This window comes from Plectropomus leopardus, chromosome 16, assembly GCF_026936395.1.
Source record: "Plectropomus leopardus strain MGB_pleo_1.0 chromosome 16, ASM2693639v1, whole genome shotgun sequence".
Classification (NCBI taxonomy): domain Eukaryota; kingdom Metazoa; phylum Chordata; class Actinopteri; order Perciformes; family Serranidae; genus Plectropomus; species Plectropomus leopardus.
The window spans coordinates 7,720,681-7,743,770 of record NC_142191.1 but is presented as its reverse complement, the minus strand read 5'-3'; the positions used below and the strand labels follow the sequence as shown (position 1 = coordinate 7,743,770).

The 23,090-nt window shown below is 38.2% G+C and overlaps 2 protein-coding genes across 3 annotated transcripts in view; one reads left to right on the top strand and one right to left on the bottom strand.

Moving 5' to 3' along the window:
* stx7l (syntaxin 7-like) overlaps positions 1 to 12,508 on the bottom strand; it is a 64,229-nt gene extending 51,721 nt beyond the window's left edge. Inside the window, exons 1-10 of one of the 2 annotated variants that reach the window (XM_042503320.2) lie at positions 12,438 to 12,508; positions 10,644 to 10,737; positions 9,713 to 9,782; positions 8,757 to 8,847; positions 8,506 to 8,643; positions 7,249 to 7,295; positions 7,077 to 7,167; positions 6,918 to 6,990; positions 5,372 to 5,454; positions 1,794 to 4,366 (exon numbers count right to left, since the gene is read on the bottom strand). In XM_042503320.2, the coding sequence (XP_042359254.1) occupies positions 4,271 to 4,366; positions 5,372 to 5,454; positions 6,918 to 6,990; positions 7,077 to 7,167; positions 7,249 to 7,295; positions 8,506 to 8,643; positions 8,757 to 8,847; positions 9,713 to 9,782; positions 10,644 to 10,728 (774 nt within the window). In that variant the 5' untranslated portion in view covers positions 10,729 to 10,737; positions 12,438 to 12,508 and the 3' untranslated portion in view covers positions 1,794 to 4,270. Of the gene's footprint in view, positions 1 to 1,793; positions 4,367 to 5,371; positions 5,455 to 6,917; positions 6,991 to 7,076; positions 7,168 to 7,248; positions 7,296 to 8,505; positions 8,644 to 8,756; positions 8,848 to 9,712; positions 9,783 to 10,643; positions 10,738 to 12,437 lie in introns of those variants that run through there. The other variant, XM_088089454.1, reaches the window with a different exon arrangement.
* A 4,544-nt stretch (positions 12,509 to 17,052) lies between these two features.
* LOC121955180 (protein LEG1 homolog) lies at positions 17,053 to 21,623 on the top strand. Its single transcript, XM_042503027.2, has 8 exons — positions 17,053 to 18,076; positions 18,337 to 18,423; positions 18,550 to 18,623; positions 19,411 to 19,515; positions 20,588 to 20,706; positions 20,898 to 21,039; positions 21,143 to 21,239; positions 21,324 to 21,623. The coding sequence occupies exons 1-8, from the start codon at positions 17,713 to 17,715 to the stop codon at positions 21,470 to 21,472; spliced, it is 1,137 nt and encodes a 378-aa protein (XP_042358961.2). The 5' UTR covers positions 17,053 to 17,712; the 3' UTR covers positions 21,473 to 21,623.
* The last annotated feature ends 1,467 nt before the right edge of the window (positions 21,624 to 23,090 follow it).

The window sequence follows — 23,090 nt, the reverse complement described above, 5'->3', positions numbered from 1 at the left end:
TAATGTCCTGATCAAGGGTAAGACAGATAGTCATCAACAGATACTGAGGGTGGGAAGACAAATACTTAATTATAGTCCCTAAATATGGTGCTATCCAAACCCTTGGAAAAGGAGGGCAATAATATTCAACCTTTGTTTGTGTGGAGTCACTTGTACAAATAAGCATCAAAATATATGTAAAGTGACCTGTCCACTGACTAACAACCTGACAGTCTGTCTCTCATCTATTTAACTTTGAATGAGAAATTTACAACTGGCTAAACAATCGACTTCTCCAGTGTTGTTGACAACCATGCTTTGTGGTACCAGATCAACACTGTAGAATAGTCTTAACCCAAAGAAGCAATATGTAAGATAATATAAAAAAATCAAATAGACTGTATTTTAAGTGCAAAATAATGTAGTAATGTACCTGAAAAGTCTGCCATGTCTAGTCTTAATGACTACCGCCTTGTGGCTCTTACCCCATCCTGATGAAGTGCTTTGAGAAACTGGTTCTCCAGCACATCAAAAAGAACACTGCTGCCAGCCTGGACCCTCACCAGTATGCTTTCAGAACCAACAGATCCATAGAGGATGCCTTATCTACTGCTCTTCACTCAGTCTTCACTCACCCGGAGGATAAGAACAGCTACATCAGGATGCTGTTTGTTGACTTCAGCTCACAATTTAACACAATCTCTCCCATAAAGCTGATTGGAAAACTTAACACCCTGGGCTTTAGTACAATGCTCTGCAAACGGATACTGGACTTCTTCACATGCAGACCCCAGAGAGTTCAGATTGGCAGTCATACCTCCTTTACATTAGTGCTCAACACGGGAGCCCCCCAGGGCTGTGTGCTCAGCCCCCTCCTGTTCACCCATGACTGCACTCCAAGACATCAGGGGAGCTCTATCGTGAAGTATGTGAACGACACCACCATCATCGATGTATTATAAACAACGATGAGAGTTCATATTAGGAGGAAATCAAGTGGTGCACAGAGAACAACCTACTGCTCAATGTCAATAAAACCAAGGAGCTGACTGTTGATTTAATAAAGAAGGAGGCAAAGACACACACTCCTGTCTGCATCAGTGGAGCTGAGGTGGAGCATCACTATCACTCTCTCTACCATCACTGAGAACCTATCTTGGTCATCACACATCACCACCCAGCTTAAAAAAGCACAGAAAAGGCTCTACTTCCTACAGAAACTTAGGAAGGCTAAATTCCAGAGCAAGATCCTAGTTAACTTCTACAGAGGAGCAATAGAAAGCATACTGACTGGAAACATCAATAACTGGCACGGTTCGTGCACGGCCCAGGACAGGAAGGATCTACAGCGGGTGATTAAAACTGCCCAGAATATCACTGGTTCCCATCTACAGAGCATCAGTGACCTCGGTGAAGTGAGGTGTCTGCACAGAGCCCAAAGGATACTGAAAGACAGCAGCCACCCCAGACACAGTCTGCTCACCCTGCTGCTATCTCGAAAAGATACAGAAGTATCCGCTGCTGAACCACCAGACTACAGAGCAGCTTCTTTCCCCAGGCTGCGAGATGTCGCAGAATTTAGGGTCAGCCTTATTTCATTTTTTATTCTTTATTTCATTTCTTCTTAAACCACGTTTAAGAAAAACAACAAATAAATGTACCTTGTACTTTGTACCTTGTAATGTACAATTAATTTAAGGAATTCTCTAGGCTAGAGCGATTGTGTCGGAAATAAAAATGAACCTTAAGTGGTTATTTAGAATTTCATTTAAGAATAAAACTGCATTTAAAAAAATCACTTTTCTCATTTTAGGTTCAGTACAGGTTATTTATTGGTAGGCAGCTTAATCTCAGTATGAAAAATATACACGTGATCAGAATTTTACATATTGGTCCCATAGTGGTAGCAAAAAATTATTAGTGTTTGCTTTCACTTATCTTTACTTTGGGTTACAACAAATGTGGTTTCTTCATATTAGGCATAAAAAAGACAATCTTTTTTCTCATTTTTAAAAGAGTGTATGTATGTATGTAGCGAATGGAAACTGTTTATTTAAAAAAGACACAACACATGTAATGAATGTAAATTGACACACCCTCCCAAAGCGTCCAAAACTGATACTGGAGGGTACCTAGAGCGTCATAGTTTGACGTGTTGATTGCGCCTCTATATTTGATGAGTTGAGAGGGAGAATGTGTTGCTAAAGACAGTTATGGTGGGCTGTAAGTCACAGACAAATAATGACAACAGAGTACTCCAAAAATGAGTCCTCAAACCTGGAAATGAGTAAGCATTTCAGCACCTCTGGTTCCCTTGTCTCAGAGTCAAAGGGCTTTTTGAATGTTTTTTTGGTTAGATGTTAGGTGTTAAATAACGTCTGTGGTCATCACAAGCTGAAGAGACTTTCCCATTTTGTTCTTCGACATAAAGTACGTCAGTAAATAACCCACTGGAGAACTTTTAAGCTTATATGTGTTTTAACAAGAGAATTTTGCTAAAAAAGTGGCCAAAGGAGACTACATAACACCATCAAGTCAAGCTGGCCAAACACAGCATTACTGCCTCACTTTGTGGTGACGCGGCATTGTTCAAAGCCAAACATTAGCTTCTCTTTACTGGCGATTGCATTTAGGCTTAAAAAATCCTGAAAGTGGTGTTTGTTTGTACAGATTATCTTGCTCAACAAAATGTGAAAGTATCATAAACGTTTCTTTACCACAGCTTATTTTCTGCAATAATCTAAAATCAATAATGTAAAAATTTTGACGAGGGAACCAGGGCGACACTCACATTCGCATCAGCCTACAGAAAAACGCCATCCCTGAAGCGCTCTATTCTTTTTCAGTACTTCTCTATGAGTAAAGCCCCCCACAAAACAAACTGTCAACCCACACAAGTCATTTCACTTAATTTGGCTGATTAGACCTCTCCTTTGGACCATGAGTGACTGGTGTAGCTATGGCCACCTTCGACTTGTAACCAGGTCTAATTGGCCAGATTGCTGAAAACACCTGTGTGGTGTGCAGGGCCTTTAAAAGACGCATACCAAAGTGCAGTAAGTTAAAACCGTAAAACACCACTTAAACTATTAAATGTTGCACTTACATTCTTTGTGAGGTCATTTATAATGTGGCAGGTAATTTAATTCAATAAAATGATTTCCATTCAATCTCTCTAATCTGTGCAGTTATAAACAAAGGAAACAAACCACCAATTAAGTGACAAAAAATACTCCTAATTGCTTGGAATGACTGGCAGACATTATCGAGTGTAATATGATGTGCTAACTACAAAATTTACGATTGGTATGCACAGGATTTCTTGATTTATCACTAGAATTAGAATCATTACAAGAACAAAGTGGAACAGAAATTTACTAGTTATAACGTCAAGGGGCTCGATACAATATTTGGAGCAAGTCTAGGATTCAGAGGTTGGCTCCACACGGTTCTCAGCATGGAGGTGGCTGAAGTGGCAGCTTATGGTGCTAACGGCGCCGACAGTGCTAAAAAGGGCGACAGTGCTAACACAGCAAAGGTGTTAACCTGGGGGTAAACTGGAGAATGGGTGCTACATACCGAGATTTATATAATGCATTCAGTGTATAATACCACCCATATCACCCAGCCCGACTGTCACTTAGAGCACCGCACTGCAGCAAGCTAAGAGCAGTTTGGTCAAATTGTGCTATGGATGAGGCTGCCTTTTGTTTACTCCAAAATTATACATATAGTGCACATTCATAATTTAATTGTTGAATCACATTCAGCATGTTTTTTTCATATTTGACCTGATAAAAGAAAGCAGCTGCAGCAAAATAATGTGGTTAATCCACTCTTACTTGTATAGAGCAACCTGCTGCTTCATTGCACCCAGAAGCATTGTCTGTAATGTGTCTGACTCAACATTCAAAGCTGGAGGAGCCAAAATGGCTGCCACACAACACAGCTTCACCTGTGTTTACACCTCCCTCTGACAATCAGGTGAACCTAAAAGCGTTCTCCTGACATTAAATCATGCCTAAATCGGACAAACTACGCAATTAAAGCTGATTATAACAATAAAGCTACCAGAGCTGGTTTTGTTTTCACAGTGAAGGAGTGTGCGGTCCTGACTGCAACAGACAAAAATATAAACAAATCAAAGAAAGGCAGACCGTCTCTGTGACTCCCCTTCACGAGTGGAGGGAGAAAAGGAGGGGATGAGGAAAAGAGGAATGACTGTGCTTCATCCTTTATCCAGGCTGATGACTAAACAGGAGAGGCAGAGGAGTGGAGGAGGAAGAAGCCCTTAGTTTTTGACAGCTCCCCAGATGATGAGTCCAACAATAACCGCGACTACAGCCAACACTATCACCAGGATGCATATCTTTTTCCGAGAGCTCCGCTAAGGGGAAGAGAAGCACAGAGCGGTTGTTTGTGAATTAAAAATAATTATTAGATATCAACCCTTTGAAAACTGAGATAATTGGTTCAATTTCTTTTAAAATATAATTAAAAAAAATAAAATAATTTAGCACAAAAAAGAGAAGGAAAAAAGGTGAAAAATGAAAAAAAGGCTTTAAGAAAGTAATAATATAAATTAATAAATTATATATATATATATATATATACACTTATTTTTACAGTAAAAAACAAAACAGCAAAACATCAACACACTAGAAGGAGATTGTGCAGCTGAGATAGAGAAAACCCCTAGAGGCTTATAAGAGAATCTCACCTCAAAATAATGACAAAAGCTTTCTGGACATCCTTCATATATATATATATATATATATATATATATATATATATATATATATACACACTTCTTTCTTAAAACTAATTTCAGGTCATTTTCACCTTTTCCCATTTTTTTAACTGCACTTTTTCAACAATGTTTAAATTAAAATGAAATTAAACACATTTTCTCAGGTTTTAAAGGTTAAAATGCACAATAAAGGCATCTGACTGCAGCTCAATAAAAGTGATGTCATTCTAGGGTTCAAAGGGTTCATTAATTACATATAATCTGGATTTTAATGGGGAGATAGATGACTTTACTCAGGATAGTTGATAGTTTGAAGTGACTCACAACCACTGCATGATTCAGATCACCTTGTGACTCAGCCTTTTCTTTTCTTTTCTCCAGTCCGCCTCGTTATCTACGTCTTATTTACAAACTGACTAAGAACCTGGTTACACAAGGGAGGCCTTGTGCCAGAGGTGGAGGAGTCATACTTGCACAAATACTGATACCTCTGAGACCCCGACAGTAATCACTCTTATTTAGATTTGTTTTTTTTATTGGTCCACTAGTTTCAAGCTAACTTTCTGTAACTTCACACATTTAAATTCCTCTCTTATCATCCTCTCCTTGTTCCTTTTTCGTATGTGTTGTGTGAAGTTTTACCTGGTAGTCTGCAGCACGTGCCAGCTGTTGGGTGGCGTTCTGAACGTTCACATCTGCATTCTCTACGTTGGCTTCTATACTGTCTGCAGAACACACAGGAAACACATTTTACATGCAGCAGGTGACGGTGTGCACATGTGGCACAAGTCAATGTATTTTCTCAGTCAGTAAGAGGACAGAAACATCAATGAATAAAATCATATTATGGGTCCAATTAGTGACTCTCACTGCTGGAGGCCCATATATTGATTTATTTGTTTATTTTTATTTTTTATGTATTGTAAATACCTTATATTTTTCTGTTTCGATAATTGTTTGCTGTATGTACCTCAGCAACATTGAAAAAGAGGGTTCACCCTCAATTTGTTTTCTGAGGCTTTAAATAAAATAAATGATGGTGATTGTTTTTGTTCTCATTATTCGTCTTTTTTTCCATCTTCTTCCTCTTTTTCTCTGCTAAATGTGCTTGTGCAGCAAATCCCGTACTGCATATAATTTCACTATATTTATCTCTTAATTCATCCACATCATTGCTCCAACGGTCTACTGCTTAAAAAATGTAAAATTTTGTGACTTTTTCTCAATTTTCTCTGAATCATGCTTTCGCGAACGAGTCTTCATTTTGTGTGTTCACGGCTTACTTAATATTGTCATCCTCCTTCTTCATATTTACCAGCCGCAGCCGCATTGAGACAGCTGGTCTTATTTTGTGCTTGTGATTCTTTGTCTGTCTCTCATCAGGCTAAATGTGGAGACACTTCTTCTAGGGGGAACTACAGCAGAAGCTGTTACGAGCATGTTGGCAGGCGTTTAAATGTCTGTTTATCTGTCTGTCTCACTCTGCACTCACAAAACTTCACGTGTGAAGTTGAGATAAAAATGAAGGCCAAGTTGGAAGCAAGAGGCAACCTGCAGGGCTGAAAACTGAAGCCAACGCCGAAGAGCCAAAAAAAAAAAAAACTGCAGTTCCTCTAACGTCCACTTGAGACTGGCTCCAAAAGCGAGTCCATCCCCAGAGACCCCAGTGTTTCAATGCCCAACTTTACGACAGAATCAAACATGCTTACAGCCTGGTACAAAAAACAATAGTTAGTTTCTATAGCTAATTACAACATTCACGACAACTGTAGAGGAGTGAATTTTTATATTATTTTTATATTTTATTCAGCCTTTAAGTTACACATAATTAAGGGGCAGGACTGCTTTGAGTTGTTTTTTTTTTTTATTTAGATGTGTATGTTGTGAATGCTGGGGCATAAAATGGGAATATTTTATATAAAGATTTTTTGATTCAAAGAGGTAGAATTTGATAAGTATTTATTTCCTACTAATTTGTTGTTTACCGGATATATCTAATGGGTATGTTGTTGTTGTTTTTTAACATTATATTTTTATTTTCCCATTGTATTTTGCACGTTTGAAATAAAGATCCAAACCATAAAGGTGATGTTTTTGAGACTGATGGCCAACACACAGTCCTGCTATCATTTAGTAAATAATCACATTATTACAGGAAGAGACATGAACAGAGGTGACGAAAGCTCACCTATCATGTCTCCCTGCTCATGAACCATCATCCCCAGGTCTTTGAAGATGTCATTGATATCTGTGATGTCGGACTGAATAAACAAACATACAGAGAGATGGTTCATGGACATACAAATTAGTGGCCATGCTGATAAAGAAGACTGATTCTTATTTGTACCTCCAGCTGCCGGATGGACATCTCTCTCTCCTGGATCAGCCTCAGGTCATCTTCAGTGATGGCCTCAGTCTGCGCCTGCACCTGAGAGTCACTGAACACATGAAGATGCAATTAATACAATTTTAATACTTAAAACAGAAGCGACAATCGTGATCAGAAATAGTTTCCCTACCTAAGGAAAGAAGGCTCATTTCCAAAGCTGTCCTCAGGCTGTCCTACCTGTTCAAAAAATGAAAAGGTTTAAATAAACATACTATACTTATGTGCTTGTTACTGCAAATAACCTGCAGAGAAATACCTCGATCATACCACGATAAATATCATTTTAACCCTTTAACACCTGGATCAACACTAGTTTTCTTGTGTTGCATTCGGACACCTTTTACAAGCATGCAAACCTCTGAAACCTGAGAAAATTGGTTAAATGACACAGGAAACACAGGAAATAAAACATAAAACATAATAAGCACCTTGGCAAGAAATATCCTGTAAAAAACAGAAAAAAAAACAGTAAAAGGTGAAGAGGAATTAATGAATATTAATAACAAAATATTTTAAAAAGATGTCCAGATCTATATTTACAATTGTCTTTATTATATTATTAATTGTATATTTAAAGGCGAAAAGAAAAAAATAAATATTTTTAGGCACTTTCTTGTGGTCATTTTCTCAAATGTTCATATTGTTATTCTTTTCCTTCTTTCTTTTTGGCTTTCTTTCTTTCTTATTTCTTTTCAAATGTCTTGTTAATTTTTGGGCTAAATCTTAAGTTGCCTGTCACCCTCAGCACATGTTCTGGAAGAAATCCAGCCAATTTGCTCAGGTTTCAAAGTATCAACATAACGCTCATATGTGTAAACATGGTAGGTGACACAAAAAAACCTGCACTGAAGCTTTACGCTCTCCAGCTGAGACGTGTTTCTCACCGAATATATAAAGCAGTACAGAACTGTTCCTGCTTATCAGTGTGAACGCAGAAGATTCAGATACTTTTCTGTGCGGTGAGATAAGCGACGAGGGGACGGAGCTGCCAAGCTCCAAAAACAAAACTGTGTCCAAAAAAGTGGCACTGTACTTACTGTGAGACTTCTTGTGTGAACTCTCAGTTCTCACAAATGTGAAAAATCAACTTTACCCTTTGAAACGCGGATCGACAGCAGTTTCTCGTGTTACGTTTAGATGAAACCACTCAAACCAAAAAATCTAGACTGATAAAAAGCACGACAGGTGAGAGGACATAAGTGGTGTTATGTGCAAATATTGTGGGTGTTGATAAAAGTCCCATGCGTATATTGATATTGGAGGCAAGTGTGTGTAATATTAAAGCAGGCCCTAAGGGTTAAGAGCAGAATTTATATGTATTATATATATATATATATATATATATACATGGCAAAAACAACAATAACAGGTACAGCAGGTCACTCACCGACACCCTGGAGCTGGCTCTGACTCTGGCCACAAAATCTCTCTCTTTGTCTGCCGCCTGCCGCTGCGTCTTTTGGAAGCTATTGAGGGCGGCGGAGAAGTCGTTCACCAGACGCTCTTTTTGTAACTTCCTCTGCCGCTAAACAAAGATAGAAATGTACAAAAAATGTCATAAAACGCAAGTGTAGAACAAAACCGGTATTAAGCAGCAGGTACATTGTGACTTTGAACAATAGTTTATGGATTCAGCACCTGATCAGGGCCGACAGGAAGTGCACTGAAAGCTTTCATCAGTTTGTCAGTCTCCTTCGCGAGCTGATTGCCTTGCTGCTGTTTCTGCTGCCTGATGAACAAAGACAATTTTTGTAATTAGTTAAAGTAAAGAAATAACTGGGAGCAATAAGAAAAAAGACTGTTAAGCAGAGAAGTGGTAGAGAGACTGATGCCATGAGACCTTTGTTTAAGTAGAAATCATAGAAAGCTGATTAGAATAAAAAACAAAACACACAAAAAGCGTCCTGTTGTGTCGACTGGCATTGAGCTTTGTAAGATTTAAAATGCAGAATCAGTATTGAAGCACCATATTTCAAAAAATTAACTTTCAAACAAGCATGCTTTAAAGGGTTAACCTTTTTACCACCACAACTTGCAAACAAATACACAAAAAATGAATTATTTTCAATATACTACATGCAAAGTATTTTTATTTTTATTATCACAGCTGGGGATATGTCAGTGATTTGAAGCAACACTGATTGCGACAGTGGACCGAGTGGAAATAGTATGTATTTTCTCCATCTGCCAAATATGTTAAAAATGACAGCATCAGGTCGAAAATAGTAAAAATTCCAAATATGAAAGCAAAAGTCCAAACTGACACCCAGAAATAATGCACTGCAAGTTTTTACCCTTTGATGGCTGTGGGATCAAACTGCAGTTTGAATGGTGCATTTTTTGCACTTAACAGTCTTAATGTAACAATTTTTAATCACACAGTATATTTCAGACTTATCGTAGGAGCTGAGCTGGAAAATCCAAGATTAAAGAAAAATAAACAATATTGCCAAAATGAATGCCATATGCATGAACACAGCCCAAATTATTATTTTTTAAATGACGAATGAAAAGCATGTAAAAAAGTCCTTTGGGGTTAAGATGTCGACCATAATAGACTATTTTGTAAACCCCGTCCAGCCTCTGTAACTCACAGCGTCTGCAGTAGCTGGCTGCTGTCCTGCTCCGTCCCCACCAGAGAAACTGCCCTCTGCAGCTCAGACGCTGGGGAGGAAGAAAGAGTGGAGACATTGTTTATCTGTGCTGAAGTTTCTCCACATGTTGACCGTAAATCACATAGTGGAGTAATGGGAGTAATATGAGTGGTGGAACTGATGATGAGGGCTTGTGGTTGTGTGCTGCATTTGGAGAGCTACTTCCAAAGCTTTGAAAGCTACCAAACCAGAGTGGAGGAAGTTTGAGTATTCAGAAAAAGCAGTTCAAACAAATTTGTAAGAAAAAAAATAAGAAAAAATAAAATAAAGTAAAATAAAACAAGATAAAATAAAATAAAATAAAATAATATCAAATAATATTAAATAATATTAAATTGAATTCAATTCAATTAAAATTGACAATATATCCTCAGATAAAGTTTGTTATGATTTGGCTCTCTATAATTTAAGTTAACTTGACTTGATGTATATATGCGATAGGATAATACAAAAAAAGTCCCACTGCAGCAAAAAATGCCAAAGTTTATGGTGAAAAATGTTGACTTAAAATTTAAAGTCAACACAAATTTAAAATAAAAATAAATAAAATATAATTCATGGAAAATTGAGGGAATGTCAGCTTTGATTTTGTACAATGTTCAACTTGGCTAGATTATCTAAACTTTGTTATTTTGGCTAGCAAAGTCAGTGTTACCTTCACACCTCACACAGTCAAGATGGGAAAATAAAAATTGAAAATTACTCTTTTTCCTTTAAACGGCAAAACATCTACTTGAATCATGATGCAAATATGAAAGTAGTTGAACTTCCAACAAATACTGAAAATGCAGTTAATTACTTAAAGTAGTTTCTTTACACTGATTACCCAACACTAGTGTGTGTGTGTGTGTGTGTGTGTGTGTGTATTAACTCAGCAGTGTCAGCCTCTGGATGTTGGAGCTGATGTTTTGAACCAGAGCACTGGGCTCCTCGAGAATCCCAGCCTGGTAGGCCATGATGGAGAGCTGTGAGGACACAACAACAAAAGCAGTCACCAGAGTCAACGAGGAGTCAGACAGAGATGTCTGTTGCCATAGTAACAGCAGTTATTTCAGTGCACTGGTGACTGACATGTAAGAAATGCCTTTGGGAATCTACAAAATCAATTTTTAAACTAATGGCTGTGTCCTATCTTATCAAAGCTTAAGAAATTCAAACTATTGTTTATTTTACTAAAATTATGAGCACCAAAGAAGAAGTAATGCCTGCACAAAAAAAGAGGTTTAAACTACCAACTTGATTGTATTTCCCATCTTTGGCTGAGCAAGAGTTTTGCATAAAAGGAAATAAAAGCCCGTCCCATAAAGACGCCTGTTTGAAATATCAGCCTGTGGAGTTCAGTGGTTTAAGCAAAAAATAGCTCTGGCAATTAATTGAAGTTTTACAATATTTAAAAAATACCACAAAGAATGTGCATATTCAAAACTTTTCCAAAACATTTCCAGGCCTGGAAAACTGTTTTTCTTATTTCATAACCTTGCCAGGAATTGTTTGTTGGGGTTTTTTTTAAGCATAAAGTTAACACATAGTGCATCATATAACAGAGATGTTTGCAACAAACTCACATACCTATCATATTTTTAGTTTTTTTTAGTTTTTTTTTTGTTTGTTTGTTTTTAGGTTTTTTTTAAGCATATTCCTTTATATTCTATTGATAATGTGTGCTCTTTATTCTCTGTTCTTACTGTATGGCGCTGCTACACCCCAATTTCTCAGTTTTGAGATCAATAAAGTATATCTATCTATCTATCTATCTATCTATCTATCTATCTATCTATATTTTTGGTCTTTTCGTGTCCATTTTCAACATTACTAAGTACCCACACAATGGCAGTATCACATCTCACAATGCATTCAACATATATGTACTGTTTTTTTTAATTGTTTTTCCAAATTACAGGTCTGTTTCTTACAACCTGTTACTTCATCAATGAAAGCCATTTTGCTCAGGTTTCAAAGGGTAAAGTGGGAGTCGGGGGAGTGCAGTCCAAACCATCAATACATCCCCATGCTTACTTAAAGTTTGCAAATTTGCTCTGTGCTTGTCTGTGTTTGCTGTACATGAAGCCAAACATGTAACAGGGCTGGGTCAGGAATATTTAACCCAGTCAAGAAGACTTCCTGTACTGTTGACTTAAGAAAACTGAAACTGTGGACTGTATGCAAAACACCAGCTGCACGGAAACTGTCAGATGCTACACAGCCCTGTTATTGCTGTGGAAATTTTGATGATTTTCACGTCAACAATGAATCCTACTTTCCACTGTGATGAAACTTGTTGCTCCTGCGTGTGTATCTGTCCCTTTACTGTAACATGGCAGCGAGAGAAATGCGGAAATCACAGTTGTTTTCCAAAGGCAAGAAAAGGAGTGCATACATGATTTATATTTACAACGAGACACTTATTATAACGCGACTTAAAGTTGTCTTTATGTGAACTTTTTTCCTGCGTTGCCTCAAACATGCAACAGCTGCACGAAGACATAACCAAAGTGGCAGCACAATTTGAAGATTTGTGTGTGTTTTTTTTTCGGAGAGAAAAATACTTTAGCTGCTGCTAAAGTTGACACGGCATCATAAGATTGTGCCTTTCAAGCTAATCCTTCACTATTGTCATTCTTTGCTTAATAAATTGAGCTCAGTCGTGTAAAAGTTTTAACTTTACCTTTCTTGTGACTTGCAGCACCAGCAGCGGTGTGTTTCCTGATTCTCCGCCCCGCCCCGTCACATGACGTCTGCAGCGGTCAGGCAAAAATCACTGTGAGAAATAACCCAAATTACTTTATTATAAGGAAGAGTTTCAAAGCCATAAAATAATAAGTCTGATCAGCCATCTAGACTTAAACCACCTCTTAAAATCCATTTTTATAGACTTGCTTTTATGTGATTAATCTATTTTTCTCTTCTTCTATCTTTTAATTTACTCTGTCTTTATTGTGTTTAATTCGATAATTTCTACTATTATTTCAGTGTTTGCTGCTTTTATTCTTTCAGTTTTATTTACTCTCATTTGTATGGATTGTAATTGGTATTTTTCTTTGTTTTTTGGGTTGTTTCTCTCTTGTTTAATTCTTCTTTAAATTTTGTCTGGTCTTAGTTCGGTGTTACTGTTTGGCTTTTATTGTTATGTTGCCTCTGCAAGAAGGCCTTCTTTCCTCTTGTTTGTCAAAGCACTTTGTGAACTCTGTTTTTAAAGGCGCTATTGTAATTAAATTCATTATTATTATAAATGTTAATTTAAGAATAGATAAGTAAAGGGATCAGCCTATAAGCAGTTTCAGCACAAGGGAAATCAAAATTGTATTACTTACTGCTACAATACTTTAATACAATACCTAAAGTACAAGAAATTACCTAAAAAATTACCTGAAAATTAGTTTTCAAAAAAATAACAACAAACAAACAAAAACGAAAAAGAAAGTTGAAAAAAACAACTACAAGGAAATAACCTGGAAAAGTGCTTGAAGAAAATTACAATAATTTTGTAACATAATGTTAAATATGTAGTTATGATAGACAGATTCTAAATTGCCAAATTGCTCATAGAAGGTATTTTATGGACTGATTCTAAAATTATAAAACATGTAAAACATGTTCAAAAATCCAAATCATAAAAAAAAAAAAAAAAAAGTTACAGAACTTATTTGTGTGTCTGATCTAAATTTACAAGAATGTTGCAGGTACAGGTTTGGGAGAACATGGACTATTTTTTTCTAAAATCTTGGCCACAGTACATCAAATATGCAAATATTAAATAACTGGACACAAATGTGAATTTAAGTGCTCTAATAGGTTCCACTGAAGGAACTGATTTTAAAGGACGTCAGCAGTCGTTTGTAAACCCAGCAGTGTTGGGAAATCCAAGTGCAGTCGGTTTATTCACACTGATTTTTGGACAGACAGTTGCAAATGCAGACTTTCTCCCATTTGCCGAGTCATCACACAAACAAGCCTGTCAGGATCCCAGTGGCTGCAGCCTTCAAACGGGGATTGGTGATATGAAAGGAAATGACCTCGGTGCAGTGAAGCATACTAGCTTGCCTGTGCATTTTCAACAATACATGGATCTTTTGTAACATGATGATGGAAATCATAAGACATACAGTATCTGATTGTGAGTTAGTTGCACCTGCGTTGAGTTTTTGGGCACAAAAAGCCAGTATTGTGTTGTGTCGGCAAAAAACAGAATAAAGCAGTTTTGCGTCACAAATCAGCATTTTTACGACGTCATGTTGGAAGACAGGCCGCTAACCCAGCACCTGCTAATGTGTGCTCACATTTTTTTTTCTGATAACTTCAGATTGAGATGTTTGGGAGGTTTTTATTGCCAGCTGCTGAAGTATTCACAGATGTCTCCTCTTCTCCAAAACAAACGGACCTGGTTATTAAAACCAATAAAAGCACTTACAAAAGTAGTTTCATATTACAAACCAGTGTTTCCTCTACCTTGTTTGGCATATTGCAAATTTTTGATCCAGGAGTTCAGAAGAGGGCCAAATAATCTGCAGAAGTCTCCTCCTCCCCCAAATAAACAGACTTGGTTATTTAAACCACTATAAACACTGAGTAAAGCAGTTTTGAATGGCTTGGGTGATGCCAAGACACAAATGGCCCTATCTAAAAACAGTGTTTGGTTTGTCCATTCTGGGCTATTGTTCAAATGTGTTGATGCAACACTGAAATCTTTGCTGACAAGAGTCCTGCAGCTAAAAGATAAAGAAAATACAACAATTCTTATTTTGAGGTGATTATACAATAAAGAAAACATACCTATTATATTATGTTTCATGTCTGCTAATATAACTACTGTAAATCTTACACACGAGACCTTTAAACTACGGACGCCTAAAACTCTACACGCCCCTGTCAGTAAACTGTTTGGCAAACAGTGCAAGCTGTGGATTCATCACTGTGACCGACAGTGCAGTAATCTTATCTTGTCAGTAGAAAAGTTGACTGGGTTCTTTAGACGTTTTATAACCAAGCAGTTTATTTACATATAGATAGATAGATAGATAGATTGAATTATGATGATAGAATTAAACAAGAGAGAAACAAATCACAAAACAAAAGCAACAAGACTGGAGAGAGACCTTAACAGCAACAGCATTGATATGCAGCAGGCAGTGTTGGGCAAGTTACTACTATAAGTAATTAATTATAATTACTAGTTGATTCTGTCAAAAAGTAATTCAATTACTTTTAAATTAGTGCATAATAAAATAGATTAATTACTAAGAAAAATAATTTTTGGGTTACTTTTTTTGTTATTTCTGTTGATGCTTCAATTATACATGCATACACATTATTTTAGTGTTGTTTTGGCACAGTTGGGACAAGACTGTTGAATTCTATATGCACTGGCCCCATTATCACTATGATGAAAGTAAGTAGTGGAACAACAAAACACAATATTTTAAAACTTTTCATAGGAATGCTTACTGTAACCTTAGCATGCCCTCAAACGGAGCACCGGCACCCTGTTTTGACAGTGTGAAATATTACACAGTCTGACAGATTCTCCTAACAGTAAGTTCTTACTAGACAGTGTGGTTTATTCTTTGTTACATTAACAGAAATTAAAATCAGTTGAACTCCATTCAGATCACCCTCTAAAATGGAGGACAGTATAAAAGTAAAATTCCACTCATTTATGAAGTTGTGCAGCTCCTGCATTGCCGACAACACTGCCCTGCAAATGTTTCAAAATAAAATGCCTTGTGTCAGCGACTGATAGGATTCTGCCTGCAGAGACGTTGTCAGAGGGCTTTTATTTTGAAAGGGAAGCAGGGAAGTTGGAGTAAAAAAGACATCTTTGTATTTCCTCATCTCTGTGATGGAGACTTCTAAACTGCAGTAAAAGGAGGTCTAGAACACCATTTTCACTGTTTGTTTCTGTTGACAAATGTGTGCGGCATGTGTAAAAATTCGTTTCTGTAGATGTGCAGCAGCTGACATGCTCCAGATCACCGCTGCTCAGATGGGCAGTGTGGATGCTCTAACCTGATATACATTATATGGGGTTGACAAACAAGTTTTAGAAGTGATCATTAAAATCGTAAAATTACTTCTAAAATGGATAGGGTGCCAATAGGAGAGAAGCAGGGTTGGGGTGATGTGATGTCATCTGTTAAAACCAGTGAGAAGCCTATATAGATAGATAGATAGATTGATAGTGCTTAGATAGATAGATAGATAGATAGATAGATAGTAATACTAATAACTTTATTTTATAGCACCTTTTAAAACAGTTTACAAAGTGCTTTGACAAACAAGGCAAAGCAGAGGCAACATTGGTTTCTTGCAGAGGCAACATAACTATAAGAGCCAAACAATAATGCTGAAATAAGGCCAGACAAAATTTAAAGTAGCATTACCCAGAGAGTTCGGATTGGCAGTCATACTTCCTTTAGTGCTCAACATCGGAGCCCCCCAGGGCTGTGTGCTCAGCCCCCTCCTGTTCACCCATGACTGCACTCCAAGACATCAGGAGAGCTCTATTGTGAAGTATGCGGACAACACCACCATCATCGATGTATTATAAACAACGATGAGAGTTCATATTGGGAGGAAATCAACAATACGGAAATCAAAAAGCACAGAAAAGGCTCTACTTCCTACGGAAACTTAGGAAGGCTAAATTCCAGAGCAAAATCCTGGTTAACTTCTACAGAGGAGCAATAGAAAGCACACTGACTGGAAACATCAATAACTGGCACGGTTCGTGCACGGCCCAGGACAGAAAGGCTCAGTAGAAGAAACAGTATCCGCTGCTGAACCACCAAACTACAGAGCAGCTTCTTTCCCCAGGCTGTGAGACTCCTCAACTCATCCTTCAACTGCGAAAGATGTTGCAGGATCAAGGACAAATTTTAATTTCATTTTTTATACTATGTTTAAAATAGAGCAATAAATCTTCCTTGTCCTTTGTAAATACAATTGAAAGAATATTAGCAGTCAACACAGAAATAATAGTACCAATGATTAAATTAAACACGATCAAGACAAAATAAAAAATCAATTAAAAGACAAACTAAAATACATAAATAAAAATAGACTAATTAAACAGATGACATCACATTAAAGCAAGTCTGTAAAAATGGGTTTTAAGAAGTGATTTAAGTCTAGATAGGTAATTAGACTTCTTGGGGGTTTTTGTTTTGCTTTGTATCTCTTCCTTAGTCCTAAAGTAATTTGGGTTATTTTTCCCAGTGATTTTTGCTTGGCTGCTCCAGGCATCATGTGACAGGGTGGGGCAGGGAAAAAGAAGTCACTGATTTCGTTAACCTTATCTCCTCAGACAGGTTGTTCCAAACCTGAGGGGTCCTGATGGCAAAGGGACAATCAACTTTGGTTTTTGGAACAGCAGGGAGGGCCCCATCCGGGGATCGAAGGCTTCGACCTGGCTCATATGGGGTCAACATTTCTATTAAGTAGTGAGGGGCGAGACCCAAACATGTTTTAAAAATGATCATTAAAATCCTAAAATCAATTCTAAAATAATTAGGGTGCCAAAGGAGACGATTGAGGTGATATGATGCTGTCTGTTAAAACCAGTGAGAAGCCTATATAGATAGATAGATAGATAGATAGATAGATAGATAGATAGATAGATAGGCATACATATATATATACATATTCATCCTATTCGCACAATAATCATTCATTGCATAAGTGTGATATTTGCATGGTGAAAATAGTTCAGATGTAAATGTTCCATGTCTGCCAATATATCCCCTTAAATTTTACACACTGGACCATTAAACTGTCAATATATATGCATATATTTACACATAGTAGAATACATTATCTGAGTTGGTCAAGAGACCCACTGTTTCTGAGAATTTCAGCGATGTTGGTTACATACACACATCTTATCTATGAATGAGGGTCCACTGAACCCAACGTGACTGGTCCATGACGGTGATCAGAGCATTTTGATGTTAACAGAGCGGTATAAAAGCCTCTTGACTCCATCACTCCCTGCAGTCCCGAGCTCATCAACCATGATGCACACGGCAACCCTCAGCCTCCTCCTGGCATCTGCAGTTGCTCTTTGCAGCACTGCTTCCATTCTAGATAATGGCATGCCCGTCATGTGGGCCCAAGCGTCCACCCAAATGACTGACCTGCCAATGAAAGATGGCGTTGTGACCCCTGACCCCTGGATCGCCCTTAACCGTATGAGTTTTTTCCGGCTGATGGTCAATGCTACAACACCGTTTCTGTCATGCATGGGGACAAATGCCACAGACGGTCCAATGTGGGGACTGATACTGCAGATTGCATGGATGAAAACCTCAGGTAACATGATATTAATTTGTTTTTTTTCATAGTTTATTTAATTCCTCAAAATTCTAATTATTGCAAAAGTGGAAAGTTAATCATGTAAATGCATTTAAATGAAACCCTCAGCAATGACATCTCACCCATGCAATGAATAAATAATCAATTTTTACTGTGAGCCCCAGAGTCACTGAGCCCTAAACCGCAAGAACATAACACCAGCAACCAAAGAATATATAAAAACTGATGTTGTTTTGTACAACCTGTTCTTTCTGTAGGGCGTTACGCTGATCCAACCGGTGCTACAACCTGCGGCCTGAAGACAGGAGACAGCATGTGTATTTCTCCTCACAGCTGGTGGTCCTGTGAGTATAGTGAGCTCACACACACACACACACACACACACACACACACACACACACACACGCATATATACCTTTAGGAAAACATAGAACACTAAACACAAACAAAACCACTTCTTCCTCCTCCAGGTGTGAACTACTTTGTCTCTGTTCTGCCCTTCCTGTCTGCTGCGAAGAATGGCTTCCTGGGAGAAAACGTTAAGGTACTTGTGCAGCTCAACATCTCAAATTGAAAGAGAGACAATCTGTTGCTTCTGTTACACTGCACCCAGTGCTGGCACAGCTAAATGCTAACGCCAACAAAAGTATTAATCAAATTTAATAATTACATATTTTTTGTCTTACCTGTAGGGCTATTTATCAGTCTAGATTGTTTTGGTGTGAGCTGCAGAGTGCTAGAGATATCGGCTGTGGACATTTTTGTCTTTTTTCCAATATAATGCAACTCCATGGCTCTCGGCTTGTGGAGGTTAAAGCACCAAAAAAATAACTTTGAAAAACTCAACATCAATGTCTCTTTCCAGAAATCATGACCCGGTCACTCAAGATAATCCATAGATTTGTTGTGAGCAGTTTGATGTTGGAACTATTTTCAATTTACCAAACTACAACCACTAACTGTATAACTGCACAGAGAGAAGCAAGCATCTGCGACGAGCTCACCTAGCACCACTGAGCAAGCCAATGTTACAGCTCAGCCAAGGAGGACACCATTAATGTTTCATCTCGAACTGTGACACGCACGACCTTCTCGTCCATGAGTAGATGCACGATTCCTTCTGCGCTGTGATACAGTTGATTGGTGTAGTTTGGTAGAAAGAAAACAGTTCCTACAAAAAACTGCCTCACCACAAAGTGTCCGGTCATTTTTGAGATATTTCAGTCTTCATCAGTGGTTTAGCAATTGCCCAAAATGTCGTCTCAAAAACTTGAATCCCTTTTTGATAGTGTAATTATGATTGTAATGATGGTTGATGTTGTTTCTGTCAGGTCCAGATGCAGGCACATAAAAGTGTTGAAGGCTACTGCACAACATACACTGACTGTGCAGCTGCCTACCCTGACGCCATGACTAAGTGGGATGCCTTTTTCCAGGTATATCACACACACACACACACACACACACATACACAATGAAAATATAATACAAAAAGGTGATTTTACACATGTTAGCATAATTTTTCACTCGGAGCACTACTTAAACAGTGTAGAAAGATGTATAATGTCCTCTTTTAGCAGAAGGTCAGTGTTAAAAACTGGGGATCTGCAGGGTCTAAAATGTTTCAGTTATGTATAATTGTTGTAAATTGTGAAATAAGGTCTTCCTTGTCATAAAAACACAGAAAAAAACCTGCACATTTCAAATACATTTCTTTTAAACTTTACTGACCTTTCATTGGCACATGTGCTCAATTTTTGCACATCTCCAATCAACTTATTTTATAGGCCATGTTGAGCTCTCTCTGATTTTATATAGATAGATAGATATACTTTATTGATCTCAAAACTGAGAAATTGGGGTGTAGCAGCGCCATACAGTAGAACAAGAGAACAAAGAGAATAAAGAGCAAACAATATTAATAAAATATAAAAGGAATATGTTTAAAAAACTAAAAACTAAGAGACTATACATATATACATATATACAAGTGTAACGTGTAGAGTATTAGGAAGAGCTATAGTTATTTTTAAAAAAAATTATAAATCATATTTGTTTATGTTTTATATATTTGTTTATAGATTTATATATAATCAATTATAATATATATGTACAATTTACTGTGACCCTGAAGCCATTTTTCACCCTGTTAGTTTGTAGTTTCTGACCCTCCAAAAACTAAAATGATGATTACGACACCCCTACCTTTGGGTGTTTTTTTCCCATTGTAGAGGCCATTTTGTGTCTCTTTGTGGTTTTTTGTGTCTTTTTTGGTTGTTTTTTATAGACATTTTGTGTCTCTTTGTGGTTGTTTTGTGTCTTCTTTGCAATTCTCTTTTTGTGGTAATTTTGAGTCTCATACTGGTCAGTGAAGGTCAGGGAGACTCCTGCCAGCCTGTGCCTGGTATGCAAGTTCAGCAATCTATCCATGGCTGAAATGTTGTGTGTGTGTGTGTGTGTGTGTGTGTGTGTGTGTGTGTGTGTGTGTGTGCGTGTGTGTGTTGAAAGGGTCTCAAGGCAACTCATAATCCTCCTCTCTCTGACGCTGAGAAGAAAGACACTCTCCTCGGTCTCTACTGGGAGGCCCAAATGGCTTCACTACATGCCTCTGCAGCATGCAAGGACAAGTAATCCATCTATAGACTGATCTTAAAGCAATAGTTTGATGTTTTTGGAAATACACTCTCTCGCTTTTATGATGCGCATTAGATGAGAAGACTGATATCATTGTCATAGTTCAGAGTGGTATCATTGTTTTCATCTAACTCTCGGCAGCAAAGGTAAGAAATTGTCTCTCCTATTCTTTCATTTCCTTCAGGCAGAGCCACTTCTCCCCTGCAGAGCAGTCGTTTGCAAACAGCTGGCTTAACAACGCTGAGTACATTTCTGCAGCACATTTCCACTCCAGTCTGACCAAAGCTGCGATGTATATTGTCCCTCTCCCAAGCCGTGTGTTAAAGGTACGTAACTACAGCTGCACTCATGCATTCATTTCCTAATCAATCCCAGTTTTATAACATGTGCTTTCATGTAATTTCTATTCTGTCATATCTGTGCATCTAGGCGGGCGACAATGCGCCTTACATAGCAGATTTGACTGACGACGAGAACCGCACACTGGCTACCTCCTACTGGATCAATTACATTGACTCTATAATGGGTAAGCCACACTCAAAAAATATTGTAATATGGTTTATTTTTATTGAGTTAATGAGCTTTTAATAATGATCATGTTATCCACTAGGTGGGTCACTGGTGAGTTCGTGGAAAAAGGCCATGTGTTCAATGGAAACAAGGGAGAAAGGAAGAGAGATGATGGAGCAGCTCCAAATCAATCCCAGCTACGGTACAAGCACCTTCGTGTCCATCGTGACTGGAATGAGTGGCTGCTGAGACCAACAAAAACAAAGAACCAGATAACTTTTTCCCCAATAAATAACACTTTTTAGATTACTCAGAGGGAGTTAACACTTGAAGTATGTGGTTATTTGAAAGGTGTAGATCAACAGAAAGTGTCAGATTAAACTTTAAAGTATGAAATACATCTTTGGTCTTGTCACTCATTTGTGAATATACAGTATGTGACCCAGTAAAAGAGTCTTAAATGCAAAAATCATTTACTTACTCTTTTTGTTTTCTTGGCTAACTGTAAACTAACAAATTAAAAGGACGGAGGGCTAAACAACTCATACCAAACATTTAAACAGAAAGTGGCGTCCTCACTTCTGATCACATTAAGATCAATAACGCTTTTAAAATCTTCTACTACCATTTTTTACTCCTCCCAGTTTGATGGAGATGATGCAGATCATAGCCTTTCTTAACCCTCTCCCCATTCCAGCAATTTCTCCAAACCTGGTGAAGAAGCTGGAGGCTCCTATAACCCAGGCACAAATAGTCCTAGCCATATCATCAATGCAGGGCTGGACCCTTTACTTCGTTTTGGGTTTTTTGGAGTCATTTCAGTCATTTTCTGCAACCGCTTGTCCTCGTAAGGGTCGCGGGGGGGCTGGAAGGCGGGGTACACCCTGGACAGTTTGCCAGACTATCGCAGGGCCGACACATATAGACAAACAACCACACACACTCACAGCCACACCTAAGGGCAATTTAGAGTCATCAATTAACCTGAGCTGCATGTCTTTGGACTGTGGGAGGAAGCCGGAGACCCCGGAGAGAACCCACGCGGACACGGGGAGAACATGCAAACTCCACACAGAAGGGCCCCCGCCCGGACCGAACCCCGTTCCAGGGACCCTCTTGCTGTGAGGCAACAGTGCTAACCACAAAGCCACCGTGCCACCCGGTTTTTTGGAGTGTTTTATTTAATTTAACAAAAAAAGACAGATGACAATTCATCACGCAATCATACCCTCTTTCCTCAACCCACCCAAGCCCACCCTCTACCACCTCCCTTCACCCTGTGGTGCGAGCAACCAAAGAAAATAACAATAATTTAACATTCCCAACCAAATTTTTTAAAACGTTTGTGGTGCTCTTCTCCCGACAGCTAGCGACTGTTCCGCTTGAATAACTTCAGCTGGGTTCACTTCCTCCCTAATTAAACTTTCATCACAAAGAAGGGTCAGAATCCTGCAGACTGTGCCTCATATGGGCTTATCTCGCTGTTGAACACAGACGCCAAGATTCTAGCAAAGGTCCTGGCCCACAGATTGGAAGAGGTTGTCACTGCAGATCAGACATGCTTCATCAAAAATCATCGCTCTTTTTTAAAAATCTGTCGTCTCTTTGTTGTGTTGTATTCATCCTCTGATGAAAACTCCCAGAGTGCATTGTTTCCTTAGACACAGAGAAAGCGTTTGATCAAGTTGAGTTGAGATACTTATTTTACGGTTCTGGACAAATTCGGTTTAGGATCGTCGTTTATAGACTGGATCAAATTGGTATATGCTTCTTCCACTGCAACAGTTCAAACTAATGGTACATTCTCCCAACCTTTTATGTATGTAGTGCAGTAGCCATGGGGCGCCCCAAGGCTGTCCACTAAGTC